A 12,622-nucleotide genomic window follows, 5' to 3' on the forward strand; every position below is an offset into this window, starting at 1 on the left:
CAGGGCCCCTGGGTTGGGACCTGGAGTAGAGGGCGGGCCCAGGTCCCTCCCTCTCCACTCCCCTCCTCCAAGGACACTAGGGGAGTGATTAAGAACTGGTTCAGAGGCAAGCAATATTGCCCTGAACCTACCCCAGAGAAGAGAAAGCGCGAGACCCAGAGAACAGTACCGGCAATTTGCCACAGCTGAAAGAAGGGAAATAATTCTTGTTAGATAATAACATCAACTATAGTCTCGTTGCTTAGATTTAGTGGGAGGAAGTCTGAAGATTCAAGTGCACTTATCCAGTTTTACACAGTCAACTTAGTCTAGATTCCTACCATGGTGCAAAGAGCTTTCATCTACATTTTTTCCTTATATTAAAAATAGCATTGTTATAGCAGAGCTAAATCAACAGCAGACTTGCACTGAGTTTGGGAAGTCTAGGAATCATTCTTCATAGATTGAGTTAAGTATCTAAGATACATTACACCATCCTTTAAAGTTCTCCAGATTAAAACCTGTATGAACAATGATATATTCAAATTGGTGTATTTTAACGTGACACTTACTAGAGTAGATCACAGGAAGCTCTTAGAAGAACTACTTATACCTACATTTTACAGATAATGTTAGATTGTCTTCTTTGTAGCTATTGTGACCAGACTTCAATAGTTCAACATAAAAGTATTTAAATATTTGAAAAATAAAAATACATCTGTAAGTGCTCAGTGTTTGTCTAATAAACAGTTGTTGACTAAAACAGAATATTCCATTTAAAGAAATTAATATATACAGTATTTCAGCATTTTAATTTAGTCATCAATTTTTGGTTTTCCCCATTTAGAAATATCATAATGCGAGAACTAGCTCCACAATTTCAAATCCCATGGTCAATACCTTTGGAAGCTGAAGATATCCCTATTGTGCCAACCACATCTGGAACAATGTAAGAGAAAAGTATCTTTAGCTGAATTGTGGAAATTCTTTACATAACCTTTGTGTGAATTTTCTCTTCTCCCAGGGTATATCAGCTTCAGCTAAGAACACTTGTTTTGTGTGATGAAAACAAGAAGTGAATTGTAATTGATGTTCCAGCAATCGAAGTTTTTTACCCTTAGTCAAGCTGAGTATAGAACGAAAGATTTTCAAGTCGTCTGTTCTAAATATAGCTTGCTTTATTGCTAATCAATATTCTAGTGTCAGTTTAACACACTTTTTTCATAAACATGCTCTTTTACTAAATAAACCTCAAAATGGATTTGTTTAAAAAACTATTTAAAATAGATATTCTGTAGTTAGCTAAGTTTTAAAACCAGTATTTACAGTAAATTACCTTTTTACATCATTTTCAGATAACTTTGTTCTTCATATCCTACAATCATTTCAATGCTTAGTCAAGTATGTTGTTGTCGACTAAATAATAATCTGTCTGACTCACACATTTAATAATATAAAAACCATGAGTGGTGTATAGAACTGGGAAATGTAACTTGACTTTTTTAAAATTTCAGGATGGAGTTGAGATGTGTTATAGCTGTAATACGTCATGGGGACCGTACACCAAAACAAAAAATGAAAATGGAAGTTAAACATCAGAAGTAAGTCCGAATTTGGGTAAAGACAGACTTTATTTACACGTGCAGTAGTGTGTAGGGTACGTGAGCTACTCGCTGCAGTGAGTGGCAGGCTGCATCCACATTCAGTGCAATGTGTAGCTACACCTAGCAGTGAAAGGCTTCAATGGGGAAAGGCTCCAGTAATGAGCCTTTCTTCCTGCTGCCTCTACCAGAACCTTTCCCTATTCCTGGAGTCTTTCACTGCAGTGGTGAAAAGCTCCAGCAGTGGGACACTGCACTGCTAGAAATAGTATTGTAGGTGTGGGATGCATGGCATGGGCAAGTAGGGAGCCAAGTAGGGTATGTATCCTAGGGTTCAGGTATGTCACGCATTCTACCAGCCTAAGCAGTGCCTCACCATTTGCACTGCTATTTATCCCTATACTAGCTGGGCATGCAGTGTTTGTATGTTAACGCACTGCCGTAACTGTAGACATAGCTTAAGTTTGGTATTTAGGGGAAAATTCTTGCCTTGGATATGCAGGTTCGACTCAATGAAATCAGTGGGAATTGCACATGCTTATGCACAAACTATATTTAAATCCTAATGCTTCTTCCTGCATAACATCTCTAAGGTGCATCCCTTCATCTCTATCTACATAGCTAATTCACTTGCCCAGGTCTCTGTCATTTCACATCTCCAGCAACTGTAACCTCCTTCTCTCCAGCCTTGACAGTGCAGTTTGTCTAATGCTGCTGCAAAGATCATTTTCCTGGCTCATTGCTTTGACTGCATCTCCCCTTAATCTCTGCTCTTTTTCCACTGCATCAATTGCAAACTACTAGTCTCTGCTTTTTAAAGCCTTCATAAACTATTGCTTACCCAGTTGTTTCTTGATACCCTTTGTCTCTTGCCTTATACTTGAAGTGTAAGCATTTTGGGAAGCTAGGGGACCCTCTGTGTTATGCATTTGTACAGGACCTTAATCTATGATTGGGTGCTACAGTAATAAAAATATCATCATATGAGGACTAGGTTCTGCGCTTAAATTTTAAGTGAAAGATTTCCTGTAAGTTTGCAGAGCCATATGTTTAGTATTTTATAGATAATAATGTTGGGGTTTTATGTTAAACTTTGAACAGATATGGCTGTTTACCCAGGATTCTTCATATCTTTTGTGTAGTACCTGCGTTTTTTTTCAGTCTTAGTAAGCTAACAAAAAAAGTTCTCTCATTTTGCAGTTGTGTTTTAGGCGTGTGCTAATGAGATGAGATCCCATTGAACAGAGAGGTTCATATCAGAACAAACTTTCTCATTATTGTGCAGTGTTCAAATTGGGGATTGAGGGAGGTTAGTTCCAGCTCTTCATTTTGTTTTAATTGAAAATCTTCCTGTTGCCTTAAAGTGTATTAGATATCCGATTTATTAGATATCCTTTTAATCTGTATGTTTTCTCCTAAAGATTTTTTGATCTCTTTGAAAAATGTGATGGATATAAGTCAGGAAAACTAAAACTGAAGAAACCAAAACAGTTACAGGCAAGTCTATCTTGATTTTCTTTTTCTTGGTTCTATAATTGATGAATAATAGAATTCCTTGTTATATATAGTGGTTTTGCTTTTGTTTTTTTAGGAGGTGCTTGATATAGCAAGACAGCTCTTACTAGAACTTGGGCAAAACAATGACTCTGAAATTGAAGAAAGCAAAGCAAAACTTGAGCAGCTGAAGACTGTTCTGGAGATGTAAGGATCTAATTTTTAATCCTCACATCGGAACTGGCATAACTGTTATTTTGATCTCATTAGCTTTCAAAACTAATTCCCTTACGTTAATTTATCAACTGACAATATAATGTATAACAATACTAATCTGAATTTTTTAATATAATAAGAGGAAGGATGGTTTTGTGATTAAGACATTGTGCTGGTAGTGAGGAGGTCTGGTTTTACTTCCTGTGTGACCTTATACGAATCACTTAATCTAACCTGTTCCTCGTCCATATGGTGGGGAAAATGCTTCCTTTGCCTTATCCTGTTATCCATGTTGTATATACTCGATCATAAACCGGTTCGTTTATAAGTGGACCCCCCCCCAAGATGGATAAGTAAAAAATGGAAAATTTTTGTAACCCATTCATAATCCGACCCTATAATTCAGGGGTCAGCAAACTTTGGCTCCCGGGCCATCAGGATAAGCTGCAGGTGGTCTGAGATGATTTGTTTACCTCGAGCGTTTGCAGTCACGGAGGTAAACCTACGTAAACAAAGTGTCCCGGAATGCCAGTTGCTTACCCTAATGGGCCAGTACAGCAACTGGTGGGGAAATTTTTTGGGGGGGGAGAAGTTGGGAGTCAGGGGAGTAACCCCTGTGACCACCCCCCACATGACCCCACCACTAGCCCAGGACCCCCACACTCTCCCCATCCCATCTCTTCCCACCTTATCTGGGGAGGGCCAGGGGAGGATGTCTCTTACCTGGCAGGCGCTGCTCCGGTAGGCTGGGCGGCACGGCCTTAGCATACTCCGGCGGGCCAGACCAGGCCTGCTCTGTGGGGAGGGGCTGAGCGGCACAGCTGCAGCCTGCCAGCCCCAGAGCTGCAGCTGCTTTGGAGGCTGGAGGGAAGCAGCGTGGCCAGAAGTGGAGAGACTTTGGCCCCGCCTCTTCTCTTCTGTCTCTGCTGTCTGTGTTGCCTCTCCTTGCTCCCTCTGTTGGAAGCAGGGGCTGTGTCCCACCTCTCCCTTTCTATACCCATTCATAAGCCGCCCCCCATCTCTGGTGCTTCCCTTTTTTACTAAAAAAATTTGGCTTATGAATGAGTATATACGTTATAATCTTTTGAGGGCAGTGGCTGCCTCTTGCTATGTGTTTGTACAGTGTCTTACACAATAGAGTTCTAACCTCAGTTGGCATGTGTAGGCACTACTCTAATACAAATGGTAATTTGTGGTGTGTATATTCCCTGTAGTACAGAGAGTTCAAAAAAAGAGTTGTTGCAATTGAATGAAAGATCTTGTTCTCAGTAACCACACATAGTATGAAAACTCATTTTAAACTTTAAATAATTTTTAGTATCTCATAATGTATTTAAGGCATGGTAGTGTCTAACACTTAGTGCTGAAATTGATATTAAATAATAACTAGATAATAATAATTGTTTCTAGACAGTTAACTTGCCCTATAATATATTGTGATAAAAGCTTGTTACACTTGGAAGTGTTATGAATCCCATTTTGGGGCTTCATTGGATAACAAATAGTGGCTATCAGTATGTGACAGATCAGATCTGGATACTGATAGCTATAAGGATGTATGGTGCCAAAGTGGAATAAATTAATCATGCAGCTGGAGAGTGTGGATGGATGGGAGTGTTTTATTTCTAGTGAAAGAGACATGAAGTTTCTTGGGCAATGTGATGAAAAGAAGCAATGGACAGTACTTAATATAGCAACTGCTATAAGGTGATGACCATTTAAGTATTCATTCAGTGTTTTTTTTAATTTGAAAAATCAGCAAAAATGGGCAGGTTAGTAAGATTCAGGGAATTATTATGTCCCTAATTGATAGAGGGGTATGATAGTATGGAATATATATTGGAAAATCTGTCAGTTTATTTTCCACCTCACTTTAGGTATGGGCATTTTTCTGGCATAAATCGCAAAGTCCAGTTAACCTATCTCCCTCATGGCTGTCAGAAAACTTCTAGTGAAGAAGAAGGTATAGTATGACCAATACATACTCACTTACAGAGTATGTAGAACTTAAAATAACTACGGGGTTAATTGTTTAATATGGTGTTAAATAAAACAAGGACTTGCACTCTGGCCAAGTATTCAGCAACATTTTGTTTTGTGATGAGATACTGTGATTAGCAATCTCTAAGCTGCTGAGTTTCTGTTAGTAAGGTTAAGATATACTTTGCATTTTAATATTGTTTCCTAGGTAACAAAAATATGGAGGGAAGAAATTTTGTAAACTGTTCACCAAAATGTCATCTAGAAAAAAATTAGGTTTTCCATACATCTCCTAGTACTCTTATTCCTTTCATACGGAAAAGGCTAAAACGTACAATAATGCCTAGGTATTTAAAATCTAATACCTGTGGCTTTCCTGACTGCTGATTAGTTTTGTGCTTGCTTTCACTTACTTTGTTTTCACTGTAATACGAGTTTCAGTTGTTTTAAAAGTACCTAAACTATGGGTATCTTCAAAGTTAAGTATTAGCTTTCACTGTACTAGAGGGGTATTTCTCTATTAGAATAACAAGAAACTCAAACCTTGAAGTCATTTTCCTGAAGCACACAAACCTCAATGTATCACTTCCAGTATTTATTTTAATATTAATTTAATGGTAATTCTTTAATAGTCATTAAATAAACATTTGCATTTGTTGGTACACTATTTTAAGTGATCTGTCTGCATATAATTAGATAACAGAAGAGATGAACCATCCCTACTTCTGGTTCTGAAATGGGGAGGAGAACTGACCCCTGCAGGCAGGGTCCAGGCAGAGGAGCTAGGGAGAGCTTTCAGATGCATGTACCCAGGTGGACAAGGTAATCTTCTTGTGCTATATGGCATAAATTAGTCTTTTAAATACACACAAAAATAAAATACATGCACACATATACAAAGAGTCTCTGAAGAAGAATATCTGTTTGTTTGGTAGGAGATTATGCTGGATTTCCTGGGTGTGGTTTGCTTAGATTACATAGTACTTATCGACATGATCTGAAAATCTATGCTTCCGATGAGGGACGAGTTCAGATGACTGCAGCAGCTTTTGCAAAGGTACTGTGTGAAATCGTATTTTCAACAAAGAAACCTGAAACTCTCAACAAGAATCTTGTCTGTGTTCTCTAGCAAGTTAGGGGAAATGCAGAGTTATATTGCAGCCTATGAAATAAAAAGAAAAGTTGAACTTTTTTTAAAGTTCATTTAGTGCTCATGAAAGGAGATCCAAATTGACATCTCTTGCATTTGAAGTCTTCCAAGCATCAGAAGACATACAGTATGGAAAGCTGCAGTAACAGTTTTTATTTATGTAGCCACAGCAGTGTGCATCAATCCTTTCCAGTAGACCACTTTTGAGGGTGAAAAGGGTATTTTAGTCTCCATGCCCGTTTAATTCTTTATCTAAAAGTTCCAACAAACCATGACAAATTGTGGGCATGATGGGTGAAACAGACATCTTTTAGGAACTGAACTGATGCTACAAATTCACTTTACATAGGTGACATGTAGCTGACAGCAGATTACACAGAGGACTGGATTGCTTTTGTGCTTTGATACCAAAGACGTAAAATCAATATAACCTGATTTCATTTTCTTTTTAATATAAGATATTACAAGATGGAATAAACATTTTTACTACAGTAATATCCTTTTGTAAGATTGTTAGAGCAGAAACATCTTAACATTTAGTTGATCTCAAAATAATTGCTAACTGGTGAGATATGGTGGCAAACTGACAAAAGAAATGTTCTTAATCATTATGCTGTTCAATTATGCATATAGTGATTTTGTTGTGCTGTACAAATTCTAGGGTGATCTTGTAAAATTAAAAAACAAAACTGTTCTTTGGCCCTGAACACTGAACTTCTAGACACAATCTGTGAAAAATGCAATCTTCAGAACTTCCATGTAGAATTCTAAACTTTTTTTTACTAAACTTTCACAATACTTTACCTGTCTTCATATCAGACAAATTTCCCAGCCTTCTGATCACAGCCCAGAAGTTCTGTACCTACTTAAGTTTTCCACTCATTCCCCTTGTAGCAGAAGTTTGATAGCTTATTCTCATCTCCAAGAAGAGGGATATATCAGGTATCCTAAACTTATGTGAGAGAGCACATACAGTAAGCTGTTACATGAAGATTTCATTGACTGAGTGAATTTTGGTAATCACAACATTTTGAGACACTGGCAAGTTATTTGAACAATATAATGTAGAGTTTATATTAACATCTTGGTTTAGAAATAGATGCATTACTACATTTTTATCTTTGTTCATTTCTGAATAACTGTATTGTTCTTTCCAGGGATTACTGGCTTTAGAAGGAGAGCTCACTCCTATTCTTGTCCAGATGGTGAAAAGTGCTAATATGAATGGTCTTTTGGACAGTGACAGTGACTCTTTAAGCAGCTGCCAGCATCGTGTTAAAGCAAGGCTCCATGAAATACTCCAGAGGGATAGAGAATTTATGCCTGAAGACTATGAAAAGGTTAGAAGATATTAGAGAAATTATTTCCAACATAAGTTTATTAAAGTTTACCACGACTCAATTTTCACACAAGCATTCCTTTATTAGTCCAAAATCTACTTGCTGTTGGTTATATCCAAAATACCAATACAAGCATATACACATTTTATATTCTAGCAATAATACAGCCAAATATTCACAACAGGATCTTGCTTGGGAGATACCTTCCCATCATGGCATGACTCCAGAAGGGTGAGGGAAAGCTCTGACAAAGAAATCCCTAAAATCCTTGCTTTTTTTTATACACTGTAATAAACAAGTGATGTCATTGCTGGTTATAAGACCTTAGCTAAAGCCAGAGAGACACATTTTAGGTCTGTACCCTACGCTTTTGCATGGTGTAGACAAACTTAATGGTTGGGCCCGCCCCCTTTTCAAAGATATCTCCTTTCCTTCTTTTGCCATATTTCTTCCCAACTTTAGGACTAAGCATTACTTTGTAAACAAACCATATATAACCAATTATTTATTGCACCTGCTGCCCAGTTAATCAGACTAAAGAAAACATGGTTACCTCAACTCAATCTGAAATAAAATAACACTGTGGTTTCAGTGGTCACTACAAATTTAAAAAGCAACAAGGAGTCCTGTGGCATCTTTATAGACTAACAGAAGTATTGGAGCATAAGCTTTCGTGAGTGAATATCCACTTCGTCAGACGCGAAAGCTTATGCTCCAATACTTCTGTTAGTCTATAAGGTGCCACAGGACTCCTTGTCACTTTTTACAGATCCACACTAACACAGCTACCCCTCTGATACAAATTTAACTCAAACAATGCTTCTTTTTCATAATTTAATTCTGTTTAGTCATATGCTTTGGGCCTATTGCTTTTGCTAATACCAAACTCAGTTTAAGACCAGAGTTCACTTGGGCTTAGTGTAGGCTTATCTTCCTACAAAATAGTTACCAGGATTAGTTTTCTGTGAAGCAAAATAAATAAAATTGTCTTGATCATAATATTTGGTTAAAAGTAATGAGTTGTCAATTAATCGCAGTTAACTCTAGTGATTAATGCAAAACAAATTAACTAGTTTAAAAAATATAGTTAATCACAGTCTTAAATGCACTGTTAAACAATACTACAATACCAATTTAAATTTATTATAAATATTTTGGATGTTTTTCTACATTTTCAAATATATTGATTTCAATAACACAGAATACAAAGTGTACAGTGCTCACTTTGTATTATTATTTTTATTATAAATATTTGCACTGTAGAAAAAGATAAAAGAAATATTATTTCAGTTCACCTCATACAAGTCTACTCAGTCCTATTTCTCGTTTAGCTAATGGCTAAGACAAACAAGTTTGTTTACATGTATGGGAGATACTGCTGCCCATTTCTTACTTACAGTGTCACCTGAAAATGAGAATAGGCATTTGCATGGCATGTTGTAACCAGAGTTGCAAGGTATTTGGGTGCCAGATATGCTAAACATTAGTATGCCCCTTCATGCTTTGACTTGTAGGCTCTAAAGTTTTACATTATTATGGTTTTGAGTGCAGTTAAGTATAAAAAAAAAAAATTCCTCATTTGTAAGTTGCACTTTCACACTAGAGATTGCACTACAGTACTTATATGAGGTGAATTGAAAAATACTATTTCTTTTGTTTTTTATAGTGCTAACAGTGTGATTAAAACTGCGATTAATCGTGACTATTTTTTTAATCTCTTGATTCATTGCATTTTTTTCAGTCGTTTGACAGACCTAATTTTTATCCCATTGATTTCAGAAAACTATCTTGTACACTTGTTGCTAAAGTCTTGTGTGAAGAAAGAGACTGGCAAATAGCAGTGGCTATGTGGGAAGTTGATGGTCAGTCATCTAATACTGTGTCACGTAGAGCTATATTAGTCCCACAACAGGAACAGATACACTTTTGGGTATGATTGTGAACACGTGTTTGGGGAACAAAACAGCAAACCTTCCTTATTGTTCCATAAGCAAGATTCAACCTGTTCCACACTATACTGCCTTTGTGTGTAACCATTTGTACTCTGCGTCTTTGGTAGTAATATTGACGGTGACAATGTGTGTTCAAAAAGCTACTATAGATCTGTTATAAAGGTATGCCATTACTGATTTTTTTACCGAACACTATTCTGGTCCTGGGAATTCTAAAGTGCGCTAAATCTAAGTTCTTACTTTCTAATCGGTGAAGATAAAAGAAATGTTCCATTACTATACTAAGACGTACTGTAATGCAGGTTCCATCAGGTTGTACAAATGAAAAGGAAGTGATCACTCCTGGTTCTACACACTAAGAATATTTCATCATGATTAGATAAGCACGTTTACCAATGGCTGTCGTCACAGTTGTCTAGAGAAACAAATGGAAACTTGCTAATATTCAGAACAATGTTGAATTCTGGGCTGCCATTAGAAAAGAGGCATAGAGATCAAAGCATGGGAGATTAGTCTACTCAGTAGTTCTGAAACTGTGGGTCGGGACCCCAAAGTGGGTTGCAACCCCTTTTTAATGGGGTCAACGGAGCTGTCATTAAACTTGCTGGGGCTCAGGGCTGACGCCAGAGTCCAAACTCCACTGTCCAGGGCAGAAATCCTCAAGCTTTGGCACCCACCAGGACAGGGAAGTTCAGGCTTCAGTCCCCTTCCAGGAGTCTTGTAGTAATTTTTGTTGTCAGAAGGGGATCGCTGTGTAATGAAGTTTGAAAAATTCTGGTCTACATATTTGTCACTACTGTGTATGTTAGCTGTGATCCGGGGTGCCTGGGGTAGCTCTCACTGAAAATGCCATTGTCAGGGCAAGCTTCAAAAAGGAGAGCAGATTCTCCAAAAACTCGTGGTTAAAACTGAAGTTAGACTCACCAACCAGTCACAGATTGTGGTTCTGATCCCCCACATTGGTTAGCAAGAAGCTGAAAAAAGAAATCACACAGCCCCCTTTATTGCATTCCCGTTCTCTGGCTCCCAATCAGCAGATAGGTCCCATACAGTAAGAGATTATTTGAAACTCTGCTCTCTATACAAAATGTTCTTCTGACCCCACGGGACCAGCCTCATTGCAAGATCAATATTAGTTTGGCTCTTACCCAAAATATTATGCTGCCAGTACGCTTGTCAATCCTCCAGGATTGGCCTGGAGTCTCCCAGAATTGGCATTGGTCTCCTGGTGACTATTGAAAGCAATCTGGGAGATTTTAATAGGATATTTTAAGAAAATGATATTGTCAGGTTGGGGGGAAAAAATCTCCTGGAATAGCTTCAGACAGAGTTGGCAACGCTAGCTGCCAGCCAATCCTTTAGTATCTAAAACTAAAGGTTTATTATAAAAGAAGTAAAGAACAAGAAGAGGGTTGTTGAATGGTCCAGCAATCAAATACATACATAAGACTTCAGAGTCCATATATTAAGCTTTTAGCAGTATTGGTGAGTTTGCTGGCTTGAAAGGCCCTCTGGAGCACATCCAAAGCTTCGATGGGTCATTCAGTCCTTTGTTCAAAGCTTCAGGTTGTAGAGAAGATGCTAAGGAGGAGGACTGAAGACAAAATGGGGATGTTGACTCTGCCTTTTTAAATCCTTAGCATGTGGCCTGCACTTCCTTTGTCCCAAACACAAGCTTTACAGCACATGCCATGGAAAAACTTAAGAGTTCTCTGTCCACAGGCGTGCCTCTATACGTCTTGCTGACTTTCATAAGGTGTAGCTATTGCCTTCTCTCAGTGGGTTAATTGTATAGCTGATTGCCTTGGATAGGCCATCAAGCAGGCTGGTTAGTGCTGATGCCAGTCTGTCCCGGGGTGTCACCCAGAAGCACAGCACAAGTTTGAAATACAGATATATTAATACATATTTGTAATTCATGATACAAAGATGATAAAAACATGTTTAAATATTATAATTGACCACTCGCTTACCCTGCACTTCACCTTTCTAAAAAGTGAAGGTAAATCAACAGCCATTCAGCCACTCTCCAGTGTCTTATATAGCATTACCGGCTTACTTAATGGTGATCATGCTTGGCTCCTGATTGGTTCAGTTCTGCAGGATTGACTGTTGGTTCCTGCGAGTAACGTTTTTATGTTCTATTCTGAAAGAAATAAAATGTCTGTGCAGGAGCAGCCATGTATTGATTTTTAAAAAAAAATTAGTTATTGTTAGAATCCAAATGTACCTGCTCCCTCCAATTAAGTTTTGTTCTGTAAAGTTTCCCATTATGATGTATTAGGAGCATTTAGCCACAGTATACTATTCTGATTTCTCTTGACAAAGCTTTTTAAAAAATCTTTGTTATAAAAACAAAATACAATAAATTATTAAATGTGCACAAAGTTGTGAACTTCCTCTGAATTCTCACTTTTCAGAATAAAATATTTAACATAAGTGGGGAAGTTTAATTCTATTCCTGACATCGCTATGGTATTCCATACAGAATAGTTTGCCCTCTAAGTATCTAATACAGCCTTAGCTTTTATCACTTGGGTTAAGCTTTCTGCTCTTGATTTATTTTACCGTGTGTTAATTCTGACTTTAAGGAAGTTGTGGGCTTTGTACTTCTATGCATATGTTGAGTCTGGAAATCTGAGAGTTGAGAGCTGTGGAGGGTTTGGTTTTGTTAATGCATCCCATTAGAATTTCCTAGATACACCTCTGCCGTAATATAACGCGACCCGATATAACATGAATTTGGATATAATGCGGTAAAATGGCACTTTGGGGCAGCAGGGCTGCACACTCCAGCGGATCAAAGCAAGTTTGATATAATGCGGTTTCACCTATAACACACAGTAAGATTTTTTTTGGCTCCCGAGGACAGCGTTATATCGGGGTAGAAGTGTATTTAGAGAGAACCAA

General features: G+C 37.8%; 1 protein-coding gene across 11 annotated transcripts in view; it reads left to right on the forward strand.

The window, feature by feature from the left end:
• Positions 1 to 12,622, forward strand: part of PPIP5K2 (diphosphoinositol pentakisphosphate kinase 2) — an 85,388-nt gene that overhangs the window by 43,427 nt on the left and 29,339 nt on the right. For all 11 annotated transcript variants that reach the window (XM_032763443.2, XM_032763448.2, XM_032763450.2 and 8 more), the window contains exons 10-17: positions 827 to 928; positions 1,494 to 1,580; positions 3,002 to 3,077; positions 3,172 to 3,281; positions 5,168 to 5,253; positions 5,967 to 6,092; positions 6,206 to 6,327; positions 7,578 to 7,760. In XM_032763443.2, coding sequence (XP_032619334.1) covers positions 827 to 928; positions 1,494 to 1,580; positions 3,002 to 3,077; positions 3,172 to 3,281; positions 5,168 to 5,253; positions 5,967 to 6,092; positions 6,206 to 6,327; positions 7,578 to 7,760 — 892 coding nt within the window. The remainder of the gene's footprint in view (positions 1 to 826; positions 929 to 1,493; positions 1,581 to 3,001; positions 3,078 to 3,171; positions 3,282 to 5,167; positions 5,254 to 5,966; positions 6,093 to 6,205; positions 6,328 to 7,577; positions 7,761 to 12,622) is intronic.

This window comes from Chelonoidis abingdonii, chromosome 6 (genome assembly GCF_003597395.2).
Source record: "Chelonoidis abingdonii isolate Lonesome George chromosome 6, CheloAbing_2.0, whole genome shotgun sequence".
In the NCBI taxonomy this organism is placed as follows: domain Eukaryota; kingdom Metazoa; phylum Chordata; order Testudines; family Testudinidae; genus Chelonoidis; species Chelonoidis abingdonii.